The sequence below is a fragment of the Heterocephalus glaber genome, unplaced genomic scaffold (genome assembly GCF_053883595.1).
Source record: "Heterocephalus glaber isolate CG9 unplaced genomic scaffold, H.glaber_assembly_v1.0 deba00001531, whole genome shotgun sequence".
Lineage (NCBI taxonomy): Eukaryota > Metazoa > Chordata > Mammalia > Rodentia > Bathyergidae > Heterocephalus > Heterocephalus glaber.
Window position 1 is genome coordinate 3,076,882 of NW_028258329.1, and position 18,534 is coordinate 3,095,415.

Here is an 18,534-nt window from a genome sequence, read left to right on the forward strand (position 1 = left end):
AAGTAAAAACTGGAAATCTCTATATGTTCAATAACAGGCTAATCAAATAAATTACAGTCCACTGAGGCAATGGAACACTAAGCAGCTATTAAGAGAAACGAGGTAGATCTTTATACGTTATTATGGAAAAATCCTTACAACAAAAATGTGCAGAATGCTTTACATAGCATGAGTTCTAGAGAAACAATCTCTCTCCACGTCCCCCCTCAGTCCCCTCCCTTCCTTCTGGAAATGCCACCCAAATTCATCAGCGGCCCCTATCGGGAGAGAGAAAGAAAGGAGAGCCGGGGAGACTACTTAACATTCACACTAACTATCTGCACAGCTATTCCTTATTTTTATAAATCATATAGAAGTTGCTTGGATGGTCAAAACATGAATTACTTTTATTTACCTTTTATGTTTTTCCATCTAAAATACAAAACCAAAAAGGTTTTCTCTTTCTTTAAAGCAAAAACTGTGGTAGGGACCAACCTGGGGCTAACAGTCAGAAATGAAGCATTCTCTTTATACATCAAAACACTTCTATTTGTTTCTAAAGACACTTTAATAGAAAGAAAAGACCCCAGAAATATTGTGCGTCATTTGTCTATACCACGTAGAATGGGTGGGCTCGGAGGAGACCCTGCTCCACATAGCTCAATGCCACACTCTCCTGAGGTACCAACTTTCCTGTTGTAAACAACATCCATGCTCCCGAGCTGCACACAGCACTTGTGCACATGCATGCACAGAGCACACGCAAGCCTTCATCTTCCCCCAGCACCGATGAATTCATGTGCATTACCCAGAAAAGCGTGAAATAGGTGGCTGAGAAAGATGTGCAAGTCCTTTTGCTCTGAAAACCTGATCTTTTCCCATGATGGGCCCATCTCAGGGGTTAGGAACAGTCCGCGGAACTCTCAGAGCTTAGAAGCCCGGTGTAGCTTCGCAGTCTAAAAACTGAAGAGATTGGTGAATTATGCTCTGATCTCATTAAAAGTGAGAACGGAAAGAAGCAAAATGACTCTCACCAGCGGGATAACCTAGGTGGAGCACGCTGTCCCCTGTTCGATCTAAACATTAAACATTTCCAATGAATCCCCCCGTCAAACCCAAGTCAGCTTTCTCAGCTGATGCTGCAGTGAAGTAACTGGGACACACAGATCCCCAAAAGCCACAAACGGGACAGTGGCTGTCCCGCCTCTGCTATTCTGACAGTGTCTCCCCGCTGACTGCCGCTGGCCCTGTGTCTGGGAAAGGCACCAGAGCACCGCCCCTCCCCAGTAGCTGCCATGCAGGGGCCAGAGAGGGTCCAGCCCCTGTCCTCTGCCCCTACATGGAGAAAAAGCCAGGGGACATGTTCGCTTTAGGGTGTGTGCTTGTATGGACGTACACATTTCTAAGACTCATGAGCCCTAATACATGTGAAGCATCTAATGCATGCTTTTCAAAAAGCACAGAACTGGTTTAAGTTAACTTCTGCTGTTCTTTTGGCTTGGTAATTCTCGTACATCTCTTTGTCCTTTGCAGAATGGAACAGATTTGCTTGACTCCTCCATGTTTGGGACAACACAGGAAGCTTCGGAGCTGCCTGGGAAATACCGCGGACACGTCCACACTACCCAACACGTACACATGCAGCTGGGGTGGTTCCAGCTTGGAACCGGCCCAAACCCGAGTCCCTCTGATTCCCTCTGATTCCTTCAATAGGTGTAGGTTTGCAGAATGACCAACTCTCTCATACAGAAAGGACAAAAACTGTGTTCTTTACCAACTGTTTGGTGGAGGGCAGAAAAAGTTGAATTGTAGAAAAACCAACAGGTAAGGTTTTAGTTTTAGTTCTTTTGAGGTTATTTTCCTTTTACAAGTCAATTGTTGGAAAGGACTTAGTGAGTGTGGTTTACTATTCGTTTCAATCTAGGTCTGTACACAGGCAAAACGCACGCGCTGCATTTCCACGTGGACCTTACTGGCAAGTGACATGCAAGCATGCAGAACGAACGGTGCAGGCCTTCCCTGGAGGTCTGGAGCTGCAGAGACCGTCCTGCAGGGCTATCCAGAGAGTGGACAAGTGGGCAAAATGGCCATTCGGTGGCCCTGCTGACTGTAAGGATGGGCCGATGTATGCATAAGAAAGGGATTAAAGAGAACGGTGTGTCGAGATCCTATGACTGAAATAACAAGAAAACTGCGACCATCAGGATGGACAGTCACAAGGGTACCTCAGAGCCCTCTGCTCATGGTGCTGCTGGGTCAGCACCCCACATTCTCACCCACCCAGTGAGTGACTCTGCCTCTCTGCGTTTCCTCCACGTGCAGGCCAGCTGACATCAGGCGAAGTCTTTAGACACAGCTTCCACGAAGTTTGGGGCAGACATGAGGATGCCGATGGTGCAGATGATGGTGAAGACCGAGAAGGCCATGAGGCACAGGCGGTCGACCACGCAGGCCGCGAACTTCCACTCGCTGCACACAGCCTCGCTCTCGTCCTGGCAGCGGAAGCGGTTGGCGATGTAGCGCACCTCCTCCAGGATCTTGGCCAGGTCTGGATCCCCGTCAGGGTGCTGCCCGGCACGCAGCAAGTGCTCGTCATGCGTGGGGGAGCAGGCCAGGCGGCCACACACGACCCCTGAGTCAGGGGTGGGGGCGCAGTGCATGCCTTCCAGGCCTCGGAAGCCGATGTACAGCAGGTTGCCATTGCTGGCGGGGGGCGCGGCCCCGGCGCTCAGCTCCATGCTGGCCAGGCTGCAGCGGCGCTGCTTGTGTTGGCAGGCGGGTCGCACCTTGTCCTCCCCCGGCCTCTTCATGCGCAGGAACCAGGCGCACCAGTTCAGGAGGATGACTCTGGTCTGGGGAGGCAACAGAAGGTTGTGAGCGGCCCAGGAGCAGGCATCAGCAATCCTGAGGGTGACTGGCTCCACCGCCTCCCCCCTAACTTAGCAAAGATAGGCAATGCCAAGCCCTTACAAGGCTGAGTCAAACACAACGCGTGGACCACCTTAGGTGTGCACCACCCGGGAATGGGCTGAAGTTTTCTCTGGGGCAGGAGGAAGCCAGCCCTGTGTGGGAGAAGGCTAAGGCATGGATATTTATTAAGTTGCTTTAACCTATGGAATAAAGAGACCTCTCACTATTATTTCTTTGGGCCCAGGAGCTCCGTGAAAAAAACTTTGAGACACTGATGTGTTGTGAACTATGGCAGCCTCAGGCCTCTGACCTCACTCACTAGGCTGCAGCAAAGGCCAAAGAGCATGAACTCCTGGAAAGCACTTTGCAAAGTCAAAAGTAGGCCTTGGGAAAGCTTGGAAACAGCCCAAGTGCCCACCAACTGGAAATTGGATAAAGAAAATGTGGTGTTTTTTTTTTTTATAAAATGGAGTACTACTCAGCCATAAAGAACAAGAAACTAGAGACATTTATAGCTAAATGGATGCATATTGAGGCCATCCTCTTAAGTGAAATGAATAGGACACACGTGTGTAAATACCAAATGGTTTTTCTGGTGTGAGAAACTGAAAGTGTAAATAAGGATTAAAATGATTAAAATGAATAATTGATAATTTGAAATAGGAAGAAAAGGCCCAAAAAAGTAGGGGTGGAGGGAGGGGAAGGGGAAAGGAAAGAAGGGAAAGGAAAAATTATGAGAAAAGAAAAAATGGAAACAAAGTCTATGTAAATAGGGAAGGGTGGAGGGGGTGAAGGGCGCACAGGTAATGGGGGAAAAATAAGAACCAAGATCCATCATGTACAGGTACAAGCACCCAGTGATGAATGTAAACATACTGTTTACCTAAAACGTACCAATAAAAGAATTTAAGCAGCAACAACAACAGCAACAACAAAATGTAGGGCTTAGCAAACTTCCAGAAGAGGAACCGCAGCAAATACTTTAGCCCTTTTGGTCATAAGGTCTCTTTGTTCAAGTACTCAACTTGCTGATGTAGTACACCCAGAAAGCATGTGAGTGGCTGTTTTCTAATCACATTTTATTTACAAAAATAGTGGGCTACATCTGGCCACCAGGGCCACAGTTTCCCAACCTCTAGTCTAAGGTGTTTGATAAACTTATTGCTTCTCAGCTTTTTGGCTAAGATCAAGTGTAAACTTACAGTGCCCGCATGCATGAGGAAGCTGGTGAAAAATCACGCTGTGGGTTTATATTAATTTTGCCTTCATGGAAAGAAAGGAGACAGTCCCAACATCAACTTAGGCAAAAAAAGGAAAGATTCCTGCAAGCCTATCCATATAAATACGTGTGAAGTGAGCCTTTCCCTGAAATCATGCAGATACTGATTTCATTTTCGCTTTGTTTTATGATTACGGCAAAATGTCATCAGCCACCGAGCAGGTATGCTTCCCACCTGTGGGGAGAGATAAGGTGTAAAATGCATGTCTGCAGGCCTTTCTTTCTTGGTAATCACTTTCATGACATCTTATCGAAGGTAACTCAAGCCAATGGGTTGGGAGACAGGGAGTGAAATGAAGAAAGCAGACTGCTAGGATGAGCAGCATCGCGGCTGCGGGGAGGCCTTCATTTCGCAGTGTACTTCACCGTGCGGGTGGCCACCTGCAGGGCTTTTCAAAATCAGTTAAAAGCAGTGCAGCATGGCCACAGTGAAACCTCACCCAGGGACTCTGTCACTCACCAGGACCAGGCAGGGTTGGTTCTGCAGAGTGAGAACAATTCCCCCATTTTACAGACAAATAAACTGTCCCCAAAAAGGCTAAGATATTGGCTGGAGGTCACACCATGAACAAGGAGTAAAGTCACTATGCGTCTAGACTTTGCAGCCTCATCTATTCCTTAGTTCCTTTCAAAAGTCCTGTGACTGAGCCCTGCACCCTCTCGGAGGACAACAGGAAGCCTACTCCAGATTTGGGGGAGGGTGGAGGACAGGGAGAGAGTCTGAAGCCAGAAGCAGCTGTGCAAACCAGGGCTGAGCAGGGCTGGGCACCTCTCCCAGCAGGGCGGGGTCTGCATGTGCCTCAGGTGCATCTGCAGCTGGCAGGATCCACATGGCAAAGTCCATTTTGAATTCCATGGCCTGAGGCATTAACTTTCAAGGCCAAAGCATCTCCAAAGATGAAATCATCCTCTTGGCACTTACCAAAGTGTGCTCGTTACCTCTCCTGGTAGGTTTTAGTTGCGTTTCTGGCTGTGCAAATGTCACATAATGCCACTGCACTTGGCAGTATTTTCTTCACAGCCACAGATCACAGTAAAAGTCCCTGTGAGGCCGTTTATGTTTCGAATATACATGGAACCCAAGAAAAATGCATGATGCTATATAAAATGAGGGAAATCTATAAGCTTTGTATTTTATTTACAGGCAATTGATTTTCACAAGCTTTTATGCTGAGAAATGAACCATTAACATATGCTCTTAATTAAGATTTTTTTTGGAAGAGTAGAGTGCTACCAGCTCATTAAAAATGGTTTTGCATTTGTTTTAACTGCATTATCTTCATGTCAAAATACTTTAAATAAGCCTTTATGTTTCTGTATTCATAGAAATAAACAATGGAAGGAAAAAGAATTCATCGGAATGGTTATTAATATTGGTGGTGGAAGCAAAGTGAGAGATAGGAGTAGAAGCCAGACTTCCTGATGTATATTATCTTTCCTTTGGCTTTGGAAACAAGTATATTATCTGCTTCAAACACACAGATGGATAAAGACATGCAAATAAACAAGGCACTGCCGCTCAAATCTGGCCTGGCATTGTGCTCCAGTGTGTCAAGATCAGGAAACAGTCAGTTAAGAATGTAAAGGAGTTGTGCAAATGTACTGTGGCTTTTTAAGGGGTCTGGGACTTGTAAAAGCAAACATCAGGGGCTACAGTGATGTCACCTGTGCACAAGGCATTGCCACTCAGGCTGAGCTTGCCCCACTGATGGTGCCATGAGCTACAGTGTAACAGGAGACGTGCCATGGAAAAATCTGAGGGCAAACAGTACATGTGTAAGGCTATTTTTAAAGTAACCTCCTCAGTTAACCTTTGAGTAACTGTAAAATATTGCATAATAGATGTTTTTAGAAGACCCAGAAACCCTCTGTTCCTGGAGGGCATTTCAATGGGCCTCACTCCTTAGTCTGAATTTAGCATGTTGGTGATCCCTTCTGCACTTGGATGTAACCTAATGGGTCCCGAAAGACAGGCACCTTTTGGGATGGGAGGGCTTTGTCCATCCTGAGACTACACACCCTGAACAGGAAGGCCTGGGAGGTCTACAGGGAGGTGAGGCAGCTCTGCACTGCTTTGGTTTTGTCTGGGTGAGATGAGCAAAGCCCAGGATCTGGCTGGGTCCTCAAGATCCCGACGGTTAGCCAGGAGTGGACACAGAGCTTGTGACACAGTCCCGCGGGAGGAGATGCTATGGTGAGTGAACATCAGCAGACAGGGCCAGGCTGCCATGGGGAAGGCGAGGCATGGCTTCTGCTGAGATCCTGCATTTTATCATCCATTTCCTTTTCTCCCTTTTCCCTTCCCCATTGGTGACTATTGGTCTTGGTGCTATGGGCTTTCAGTTAGATCGCATTCCTGTGTGTACTGAATGTATGTACACCCAGCTGTCTGCATTCTCAGGTTGTGCATCCATGGATTCAACCCACCATAGACTGAAAAATATTCAGAGAAAATAAACTGAATTTGTACTGAGTAACTACAGACATTTTTTTAAATTACTCCCTGAACAACAGCCCGTAACAGCTATTTACCCAGCACTTACACTGTTTAGGTCCTGTTAGTTAGCCAGGGATGATCTGAGGTACACAGCAGGGTGTGCATAGGTTCTGAGCCAATGCTGTGCCATCGTATAGATGGAACTCAGGCACCTGCAGACTTTGGTATTTGCAAGAGAACTTGGAACCAGTGTCCTGCAGACATCGAGGGACTGCTCTATTTTTGTGTGGCTCAATCTGCTCCTTACTCTTTCTGCCCTTCAGTCTGTTGTGGGGCTCCCACCCTGCTGTTATGTGTTTACCTCATCTCTTGCCTCCCACTACCACACAGTACCCTCCACTATATGCAAAGGAATGGTTTTAAAACCATGTGCTTATAAAAAATACACAGCAGCCGGTGTGTGAGCTGTGCTCTGCAATGTCAGATTCAAACACTGCCACAGCAGGAGAACCAAGGAGTAAAATATGGAGAGAAGTGAAGTCTTAGGAAAAAGCATGCCATTTGTTTCCGAGTGCCAGTTTTTGTCTGATTTTTAAAACAGATAACCCACATGCGGGCCCTCCTTGAGGGTGGGTCCCCAGCTCTGTGGGAGGCACGTACCCACTTGGGCATCTTGCCCCCGTCGGGGTCATGGTGGTGGTACTGCAGCACGATCACCGTCACCACCACCGAGAGGCCCACGATGATCATGGTGCTGGCAAAGTACTGGGCTGCAAAGAGAGCAGACGTGAGTGAGAGCAGGCTCCAGTGGCTCTGAACATCACACACTAGTGCACCTGGACCTTGTTCTACTGCTGGGTCCTGGGTTGTGGTCATGCTGGAAAACGGAACTGGACTGCTTCCCGCTGGCCAGGCCAGGCCAATAGTTCACCACCCACTTTCCTGGTGGAAAGTGGTGGGCCAGAGCCAAAGACCTGACTTCCAAATGTGCATGGCAATTCCTATATTAAACCAAACAGCCACTGACAGAAGGTCGCTGCCCATCCTAGCAACTGGCATGGAAGTCCTGTTTTCCTGATCAGGAAGGGAACCCTAACCACCTGACGTAGTGCTCCTCAGCATTATCCCACTGTTCCCATCGAGGAAGGTGCAGAGCAGTAGCTGATGTCGTCTCCTGTAATCCCTCCCTGGGTAGAAGGTGACGCCTTAGATCTGTCCTGGCCTAAACGCATTTTTCCTTTCATATTGCTCCAAACATTTAAAAAGTATCTCAGGGCACAATAGCTAAAAGTTAGTGTGCTTCTCACATTTTAACAAAACAATGTCTCAGCTAAAAATTTTAATTGCTAATTTTAAAATCTTTGACTCCAAAGCAAGCATGAGTGAGAGAATTATGGGACGAAGAGCAACTTCTGTAATTTTTTTAGAGGTGGGGACGGGGTCTCACTGTGTTTCCCTGGCTGGTCTTGAACTTCTAGGTCAGTGATGGTGAATCTTTTAGAAATGAGTCCTAAAATTACAACCCCAAAACCACTCATTTATCACAAAATGCACTCACTGCAACTAAACCTGAATACTGCAGTTTTAGTTTAGAAAAAACAATTCATACATTAACATCTTTTGTCTTAAAAACAAATAAACACACATGCCACAGGTTCGCCACCCCTATTCTAGGCTCAAGTGCTCTCCCTGTCCCAGCCTCCGGAGCACTGAGCTCCACCTGAGCAGGTAGACACCACTTCCCAGGCAGTTCTATAATTTAAAGGCCAATTACAAAGTTGGACACCCCCTTCCCTTACGTGGGCCCAGGGAAGAAGAGGACATGGGTCACTCTGAATAGTTGTCAGATAGGGAATGGAGGAAAATACAGCTTTCCGTGGCCCCTGCATGCTATTGCTCCTGTGTCTTCTGGGAATCCTAGCACTTTTTAACCCCACATCTTTAGGAAAGGAACCTGACACCTGCCTTACCTATCAACGGTACGGAGTCAGATGTTGCAGGCATGATCTCAGCCACAAGCAGCATGAACACAGTAAGAGACAGTAAGACTGTTATCCCTAGAACATAAACACACAGATGTTCCTTAGACAAAACACATACCAAGGCCTAGATTCCACCTAATCTGGGCTCCTAACTTGAGTTCCAAAGAACTAGGGAGGTCCTGGGGGGAGGCGTTGGAACACGGGATTTCTGATTACAGGGGTACGTGCCTTTATCTGGGGGCCTTTCTTGTCACTTAGCAGAGTCCCAAAGAGAACTCCAGTGGAGACAGTTTTAGGAACCAGAGCTTTGGAAGAATTAACACAGGGACTGGAGTGATCCCTCCAATTCTTTATTGCATTATCATGGAGTAGGAGTTTCACAGAGCAGGAAAAAGAAACCATGCAGTCAGAAGACCTGGTCTCAGGGCTTGATGAAGTTACTTACTGACTGTATGGCCCTGGGTGTGTCGTTTAATATTCTGAGCCCCATATTCGGAACATGAAAGGTTTGGGAATGATTTCTATGATAAACTAAATCTGTACCTATTTAGTAATTCTCTGAGATATTGATAAATCCATTTTGCTATTCAAAATCCTATTTTTCTTATTTTCATCTGGAGCATGTGTAGGGATTGTGTTGTGTACAGCAAGGAAGCGGTGAGGTAGCAGCGGGAGAGAAAGCACAGGGCCCTCCGAGCAGACTGGACTGGTCTCTCTGGTGTCCGCATCCTTTCCATGGGAGCAGAGGATCCCAGAGCCTGCAGAGCCTGCAGCACTCTCAGGTTACATCTGTACAGCTCAGAGCCTGAACCAAGAGCCTCTGTCCTCCCACAGCTGCCTGGGCCAAAGGTCAGTGTGTAATGAGCCAAGCAGGCAGGCCCTGAGTCCTGGATGCAGCTCTGCACCAGTGACAGCGATCCTGCAGAGCTGATTCAGGGAAGGGCCTGCAGTCTCAGAGTCCTGACAAAGAGCCAGGCACTTACCGAGGGAGATTTTCTCCCCGGAGTCTGCAGGGAGCAAAAACACCAGCAAGGCCAGGGCCGAGATAAGCACGCAAGGGATGAGCAGGTTGAGGCCATAGTACAGCGTCCTTCGGCGCATGGTAACCGTGTATGTGACGTCTGGGTAGGGCTCTTTGCAGCACTCGTAGAACTTCTCACTTCTCTTGCCAGGGATCCCTACATTGGAGGCGGTGGGAAGGAAGCATCTTCAATCTTCAGAGCACAATTTCTCTGCGTGCTTTGGCATATACGCCACACACAAGCACGGCCCTGGAGTTCACTAAGCTGTAAAGAACTGGGAGATTGATGTTTGAACAAACCCTTGGTATGCAGTTGTTTAAAGGTATCTTGGCGACATGTGAGCAAATTGGCAGACATTCTTTTGACAGATAGGAAGTGCACTATTATAAATAACACATCGTCAATTTTATACTATTATAAATGTCATTGCAGTCATGGGCTGCAAAGCAATGTTTCTGCCAAAGATGAAACAAAGATATGATGTCAGGATCCTAAGATGAAGTCACCCAAGGGATTGCCTGGCTCTCTTAGTTTTTGTCACTACACACTATGGTGTTCACACATATTTTCAGAATGCATACCTGATGTCAAGCGACTTAGGACTATATTGTCTTTCCATTTAAAATAGTGAAATATAGGTTTCCTATTGATAAAATGAGTCAAAATGGCTACAGAATGGGGGGGAGGGGAGACAGAGAGAGAGAGAGAGAGAGAGAGAGAGAGAGAGAGAGAGAGAGAGAGAGAAATCCTTTCCTGAGCCTTAAAGAGTTGCACACAGGGGGTAGATTGCCACTCAGATATCATGTGGGGAATGAAATCTGCTAGAAGAAACAAAATTTTCAGAATCTAACAATTCCTTAAAAGGTTTAAGAAAAGCCAGAATTACCAATTAGCCTCCTGACCTGGACATTCAGAAGGCTTCTGATATTTATGACCAGCCTGATTTGCATCCATTTCCATCCATCAGACTACTTCAATCCAACTTATCTGCCTCGAAATACTAAGCCGCGTACTGATGTCTCGTCATAAAGCCCCAAGCCCACCTCCCCTTGAGACAGCACTACCTCAGCGTGCATTTCCTGATTTCCAAATTGACCTTGGGCCCAAACACAACTGTTTTTACTTTATTTCAGCCTCTTCTGTGATTTTCTTGGTTCACGCCATCAACTGAACTTTGCTGTCCAAAGTTTTAGCAGTGGTGTGGGTTTGGGCAGTGGTGTGAGTCTGAAGAATGCAGGGATGTCTCCCCTGGCACAGACTTGTTAAATGTGTCCTGGCCATGCTTCAGGCTGCCCCTGTAAAGTGTTACATTTGCTAACTGTTTTGTGTTTCTCATCAGAAAACAGCAAATGATGGGAAATGTTGCCAAGTTCAGTAAATGCTCACACTGAAGAGGCAGGAGAAAAAATCTCAAACATTTTAAAGCTCAGGCAGGAAGCAGAGCAGCCTTATTCCAGGGTGCAAGTCTGGTACCTTGGCTGGACTCACCCACAAGGTCCCATTCTCCATTGGGGATGTAGCTGCTGATATCTGCCTCCTGCATCTGGAGGTCCAAGGACCAGCCTCCATAAGACCAGGACCCGAACTTCAGCTTGCACTGCTGCACATCAAAGGGGAACCAGCGAACGTCGATGTAGCAGGTGCTCTTGAAGATGCCTACGTGGGTGACACAAACCATCAGGGACTGAAAGGGAAGCTGAGATGGGCTCAGAATACACAGCAGTCTCTCCAGCTCACCCCACCTCTTCAAACTGCTGCTAACCCTGTCCAGAACAAGCTGCGTTAAAAAAAGAATAACTTGTATTTGTAATTTTGCAAAATTTTTTAAAAACCAGCTCCACTGAAGCCTCATTGTCTTTTGAAATTCAAATGCAAATACAGGTTGGTTTGAAGAAGACTTTTCTTGGGGATTTCTGTGAAAGAATTAGCTCTACAAACTTCCCCTTGCCTTGCGCGGCCTCAGGGTCTAAGTAACAAGAGAGCTGTAAAGAACGTAAGAAATCTCAGAGAAGTTAATAACAATGATGAAGAGGTTAAAAGACTGAAAGGTGTGTGACTGGTGGAAGGATAGGGTAGGTCTTTTCTGTAGGTTAAAAACCAGGAAAACACTTGCTTATCCAGAGATACTTAGTGGAAAATAATCTTCACTTGTTCAGATTCTGGATCAAGAACAGTTATCAGAATTGATGGGTTTCAGCTGAAGAAAGTGCCTGGCTACAAAGGTTTCCACTGAAAAGAGCAACTCCAGGCTGGGGGAGTTGGAAGTGAATTTCCACAAGGTCGTGGGGAGGAGACCAGATAAGCTCAGTCCAGCTTTTCACACCTGAGCTTTTCCCTCCTCCGATGTGCCTGGGCTACACTGGATGGCATGGATGGTGTAGGTGTCCCTGGGCTAGTGGGGCAAGACAGGCACTCTGTCAGCTTTTGCTACTGAATTAAAGAAAGAATTTAATTTTAATTTTCTTTAAGTGACCGGGGGGCTTTGTAAACATGGACCCCACCTCACAGCCAAATATATACTCCCTGCCCACTCAAGGTCCATTAAATGTGATTTGCAGCAGTATGTCAAATGTACGCAAAAATCTGGAGCTTATTCCACACCCTCCCTTCCCATTAGTGGGGTGGATTCCCTCAGACCCACATTATTTGGGAGTTAGAAGACTAAAACCACACGATGCCATTGCTATTCAAAGACCCAAGGAAAAGACGAAAGCAGGTCTGTGGTTGATGGGGCTGGTGGGGGACCAGTGGGGATGAACTGCACAGGGCAAAGGGATCTTTGTGAGCTGATGGGAATGCTCTAAAACTGGAGTGTGGTAAGGCTGCACAACTCTGTGAATTTACTAAAAATCATTGACTCATGCGCTTAAAATGTATGATATGTAAATTATACCTCCACAAAGCTGCTGAAAATAAACACACGAAATGGAGGGGAGGAGTCACATTACAAAATCAAGTCTTTATTTCAAAACCTGCATCCTAGACATTCTTATTTTCCCTTGTCCACTAGCAGGAACAGAGCAGCATCCCAGAGCCAGCCTTCTGTGACCAAAAGAACCCACAGCTCTGTACCTTCCCTGGCAGCACACAAGTCCCAGGGCTCAGCACACTGTGTCCTGTCCTGACCAGGCTTTGGGCCCTGAGGCCTTCACAGGGCTGGAGTCCCAGAGGCGGTGCTGTACGCTGGGAGTGTGAGGGTCTGGAGCACTGCCACTGTAGCTGCAAATAGCCTCAGCCTTCCGAATGTCTGCAGCACGGTGACCTTCTATCCTGTGACTACTGGGAGCCTTTATCTAAAGTGGCCTCATAACACAAGCTGCAACTTGCAGGCTTGGTGCGAGAACACAGGTGTGGTGGAAGGCACTCCATAGCCCAGTGTGCAAAGGCTATGGGGCTGCTGTGCAGAGCAAGCACTGGGGCAGGGGACAGGGAGGGAGTGGCCAGCAGCAAGGGTCTCAAGTAGAAACTGACACAGCTGGGTTTCCTCCTCCTACACAGACATTGCCAGCATCATCAGCCTTGACGGTTCCCATCACACGGGCCACACAGGTCTCCCAGGTGAGCACAGAGACTGACTGTGGATGCTTAGCACCTGCTGACAGGAAAAGCGTGTTGTAAACAACCACCCAGAAGGCAAACCCAGCTCCACCGTGTGCTGTGAGAGCAGGGAGCCAGAGGCTGACTCTGGAGAGCAGCGTGTGCATGGTATGCATGAGTGTGCACAGGTGTGGGAACTTGTGTGGTCTGCGTGTACGTGAGCAGCAGTCTGGTGAGTATGTAGGTGTGTGATGTGGCTGAGAGTATGCATGTCGCGTGCAGTGTGTGACAGTGTGCAGGGCTGTGTATTAGCAAGAGTGGTGAGGTGTGTGTGGGGAGCAGTTGCAGATCTCTTGTGAGTAGGAAATTAAATAAACCAGACAGTTGCAGTGGGGGAAATAATCCTTGAAAATAGTACATTTAAACAATCTTCAAACAATAAAAAACAATCTCAACTGTTAACGTCCAAGTGCAAAAACACACCCTGACTGGGTCTTGAACTGCTAAGTAGAGGCCCACAGAAATGGCGGCCGGGGGACATCAGTCCAAGGACTCTCACCATCAGGAGGCTGAGGAGGAGGGAAACCCTCTGGGAGCCAGACACTAACAAGCTCCTCTCTGGAATCTCTGCCCGGCGTCCAACCTGTGACTGCTCTGAAATGCATGAGCCCAGCATACCAGACCTCCCACCATCTCCCGCTACACCTGGGGCCTCTGTCAAGGTACTGAGTCAGCTGGGAGCTAAATGGTGGGGTCCTGTCAGGGAGAAGGGGCCTGCGTATCAGGCCTGCAGGTGGAAAGAGAGAGGAAAGAGCCTGTCCAGCTTGTGAACTGGACAGAGAAGTGTAAATTACCTGATAAGGGAGACTCGCTTTAATTGCAGATTGACTTTACAGGAAAAGAACGCAGCAACATGTTGGCAAACACCATCTGAGCCATGACTCGGAGACAAAGAGAAAGACGGCACCCGTGAATGCAACAGACTCAGGAAGGCGCCCAGCGGAGACAGGTGGGGTGCACTCGGTGTAGAGCCAGCCCCCAGCTCAGGTGGGCGACCATCAGGCTAATACCCATCCTCCCTTCACGTCTCTAACTGGAAGGAGACACAGGAAGTGGATCTTACCTGGAGGGAGGTACTGGCAATGCCCAGAAGAATTCACCAGGACGTTGGTGTGGAATGTGGCGTCAAACCGCTCATCGGCACTAGAAACAGAAGGATTTGTGAGCCAGGGTTATAAGGCTGGGTCTCTTAGATCTACTGTGGCCATAGTCAGAATGGCAGCAACTTTGCAGGGGCTCCTGTTGGCCCCTAGGCACCCCACAACTGGGCCAAGGAGCGGGGAGGAACACACTGCCACCCTGTGGGCCCCACCAGGCTGGGATTCTGGACCCAGTCTCTTAAACAGGGCGCAGCATGCGACTGCTGCTCACCACTGTGTCCTCAGTGGTAGACACTGCAGGAGCAGCAGGACAGGGCGGAGCATCAGGACCAACTCGAGGGGTCACAGTTAGTGAGCACAGGGAGGGGGTGAGGACAGCAAGCTAACTACAAGTTTTAGAGACATACAACTGGGCACTTCTTCTGCCCAAGTTCAAACCTTCACCAGCCAGGAGTTACAACTTGGATAAAGCAAGCACAAACATTCATCAGAGAGAAAAACAATTAAAGTTAACAGCTCATCCTGTGTCTCTACTCTCTGTATCCTGATGCTCTGAGGCCTGAAGAGACTGCCCCTCGGGGAGGAGTTAGTTCCCAGACAGAGTAACCAGCTGCTTCAGGAGCTCCTTCACATGCAGTCCGTCTACAGCTCTTGTCCCCGGACCTGGTTTGGGGTTCCAGCCCCTGGAGTCCCTGTCCACCAGCCGTAATGGCCCAGGAGCAGCCTCCACACACCAGAGCCTGCTGGAGTCATTCCCACAGCAGATTGTGAGCCTGCTTGCTGCCTGCCTGGCCAGTTCCTTCCCAGAACCAAACAAAGGCTCCTGTCCACATTCTCCCTGCTCGCCTCTGCGTCAGGATCAATCCAGGCTCCCCTCTGCCCCTGCATGGTGTCCTTCCCCAACAGTCTTTCCGTGTCTGCATGTCTGTCTACATTAAATTAAAACAAATTCCAGGTACCCTTAAAATGCAGCCACACATGTAAATGAAAGTAAACCTCTGTATGAAACCTAGGCAGCCAGTGAAGGCCCTCACTCTCAGAGTGAAGTTCTTCTCATTTGGAGGACTGGGAAGCCTGGCCGGGTTGCTCGGCTGCACAGCCTCTGCCAACTTTTCCTATACCCAGAATCACGAGGGGCTTGTGAACAGTCTTTGCCATGAGACACACAATAAAGACAGATGTTTTTAAAAGAAGCTGCCCACGAAAAGAATGAGAAATCATTTCTTAAAAAGGTATTATCCTGCCCCGAATTCAAGAGGCTATTGCAACCAGAAAAACAGAGAGTGATAAGGCAATTAAAGCTACCACTGATGAAATAATTTTCTGTAACTGGTGGAAAGTTCAGCTGGGAAAAGCCACAGAGATGACAAGTATGACAGAAATGACGCAGACCATAAGGACAAGGCCAGGGAGGCTCACGTCACTAACAGAGGCTCCATCAGGAGACAACGGGGTGAGTGGGAGGCAGGAAGTCGACAAAAAATCATACAATGGTTTTCTCGAGTGGAAAACTATTCAAGCCTGAAGGCAAAGAGGGGCATTAAGGCGTCAGAGAGCTTGTTTCCCATGGACATGTCCTTGATCAGCTTTGGAAAAACGAGGGTGAAAACTGAGAAAGAGGTAAACTTTTAGACTCAGCGTAGAGATGGGGAGCAGTGACTGCCCAACGATCAAGGCACTAGGCTGAAAAGGTGAGTCCAATGAGGAAGAGGAGGGGCAGGGGAGGGGCCATCAGGGGTCTCTGGGAGAGGAAGGAGATGTGGAGTGAGAGAGAAGAAATAACAGGCTGAAAAGAACACATTATTTGATAAAAGACACATTTGTGAAAAAAATATAATAAGAAAAAAAGCAACCAGAAACTGAAGGGAAAAAGTGTACAAGGAAGCCGTGATCTGAATATGAAGCAGAAGTGTGATCGAGGTGGAAGGGAGGAAGACAGGCTGAGTCATCGTTAAAAGAGACACAGCTACCCCCTTGCATCCAAACACTGGAGGAAAACCGAGCAGCAGGTAGGGCCCGGATATAAACCTTCTCTGCTCAGTGGAGGGCTGTTTCTGACTGCGCCACATCATAAATGGTGACAGCCGAGAGCGGAAAAACAAACTTCCAAAACCTCACCTTGGAGAGTGCCAAAATTTTCAAATTAGGTCCTCCTGAACTCTGAGATTTAGGATTTCTGCCAGTGTTTGATTACAATATACTATTTTCTTTGTATTTGACAATGGCAGCAAACGCAATGCACACCCCAATGACTGCATACAAAATTTAAACTCTTCAGAAACCACCAGTATATTGAATGATGTGGCCTATTTTGCTCCCTTTTGGGTCAAAGTTAAACTTAAATTTTCCTTCCTGTGAATGTACTTGTATTTGAATTTTCTGTAAATGATTCACCCCATGAGATTTCAATTTTTCAACTCTGAGGGGGGACACTGAGGGGGAGGGGGGTCCTGCAAGCCTTTCCTATGTGCTTAGGCACTTAGAGCCATTAATTGAAGACTAGAAAGATCACAAGAGAAATAGGTTAAAAACAAGATTGAAAATGGTTGCCATGAGCAACGGCTTACCTGTGTGACTCCACCATTCTGAATATTGTTCATCCAAATAGAATCCTAAGATACATGGGGTCATAGCACTGCAACTGATATCAAAACCCAAAGCTCAATTTTTGTGATAGAAGTTTAATGGGTCTTTCCCAGAGCCAACTTGATTTCAGCAACAAATCATAGAAGAGTGGACTTGTGTAATAGCTTTCTTCATGTTAATACCACTTTATCTGTTTTGAACCTAAGGGCTGGAGATAAGATAGGTTTGAAAAAGGGCCTGATGCAAAATATTGAGTTTAGAAACAGCTCTCCAGGACAGGAAGCAAGTCCCTCAGAAATGTGCGTGGCTGCAGACATTGAGGCTACACCATTAGCACAGAAGGGCGCCTGGTAAATGCACAGAATCAGGCCAAGTACGGTGCAGCCATAGAGCAGCTGGCAAGAACTGGTAACGGGAAGGCAAGGTGGGGCAGCAGGGATTCATTTCATTCCTCTCTCTGCTTTTGTATCTGAAATTTTCCATGTCAAATAGGTCAAAAGTGGCCAAATCTACATTTTTTCCCTTGGCTGCCAGCTGGCACAATGCATCTGCACTATTCTTGAGGACAGCCCCTTAGTCCCTTCGGGAACTGCCTTCCTCAGGTGCAGGGTCACTTTCCATCCAGCCAGGGAGGACCCAAGCTTGCTCTGGGGTGAAAGAGGCCTGAGCCTCACCCACCACCGGGGATGATGTGGGAAGTGTAGCTCAAGAACTCAGGATGCAGCTCTGTGCCTGTAGGGGCTGGACAGGAGGAGCACACCTGGAGAAGGCAGAGCTCCGGAGTGGGGGTGAAGTGGGCAAGGCCCCAGCAGGGGACACGGTCTCATCGCAGCCTGCGGCCAAGTGCAATGAGGGACGCTGCAGGAAGAACTGGCTCCCTGACCCCTTGGGTGGGAGAGATGTTGCTCCAAGCAGGGAGGCTGGAAAGGGAGCTCTTCAGGGAGGAGAAGACTGAGGGCAGCTGGGCTACGTGGGCCTCAGGCCCTAGGGGGCCATGAGCTGTGCCTCTGGACACAGTGAAAGCATAAGGGAGACCCATCCACAGGCACAGATGGAAGTCGGGGTGCTGTCCACATTCCCTGGCTCTCACACAGTGCCTAGTCCTGTACCTGGAAAGAGCTGCTGACCCTCAATGGGAGCCCCCTGCTTCAGCCTCAGCACAGGCCTCAGCTCACTCTGCCTCACCGATCCCCACTGCTGAGCCCAAGAGGCCCCATCTGAGACCAGGGAAGGAGAAAGTGGTCGTGCCACCCTCAGAGCAAAGAGAGCCTGGCTGTGAGCCTGAGAGATAAAAGCAGTGCATCCCAGCTGTCAGGGACCCCAGTAACACGGACTCCCAACGGGACATGTGCCCACCAGAATGAGACTGCACCAGGAACAGGTGCAGAAGTTTTAAAAATGCAGGTACACTGCACTGCTGCAGAGAGGAGACTGTGGACTCAGTGAGCCCCAGTTACAAGGTCTCAGAGACACTGCCCCTTTTGCTCTGAGCTCTTACATGCTTGAAAGACAGAGAGAGAGCAGAACAGATGAAAATGCTACCTCTCCAAAATGGAAAGAGGGGAGAAGGGAGAAGCCATCTATCTCAGAAGATAGTGGATCTAAATCCCATTGATTTTAAATTTCACAAGAATGAGAAAAG

At 48.0% G+C, this 18,534-nt stretch overlaps 1 protein-coding gene across 3 annotated transcripts in view; it reads right to left on the minus strand.

The window, feature by feature from the left end:
- Nucleotides 1-360: 360 nt before the first annotated feature.
- Nucleotides 361-18,534, minus strand: part of LOC101720562 (neuronal acetylcholine receptor subunit alpha-7) — a 117,209-nt gene continuing 99,035 nt past the window's right edge. For 2 of the 3 annotated variants that reach the window (XM_087188257.1, XM_004852644.4), the window contains exons 5-10: nucleotides 14,270-14,349; nucleotides 11,098-11,265; nucleotides 9,571-9,765; nucleotides 8,576-8,662; nucleotides 7,266-7,375; nucleotides 361-2,831 (exon numbers count right to left, since the gene is read on the minus strand). In XM_087188257.1, the coding sequence (XP_087044383.1) occupies nucleotides 2,313-2,831; nucleotides 7,266-7,375; nucleotides 8,576-8,662; nucleotides 9,571-9,765; nucleotides 11,098-11,265; nucleotides 14,270-14,349 (1,159 nt within the window). In that variant the 3' untranslated portion in view covers nucleotides 361-2,312. Of the gene's footprint in view, nucleotides 2,832-7,265; nucleotides 7,376-8,575; nucleotides 8,663-9,570; nucleotides 9,766-11,097; nucleotides 11,266-14,000; nucleotides 14,087-14,269; nucleotides 14,350-18,534 lie in introns of those variants that run through there. The other variant, XM_021264726.2, reaches the window with a different exon arrangement.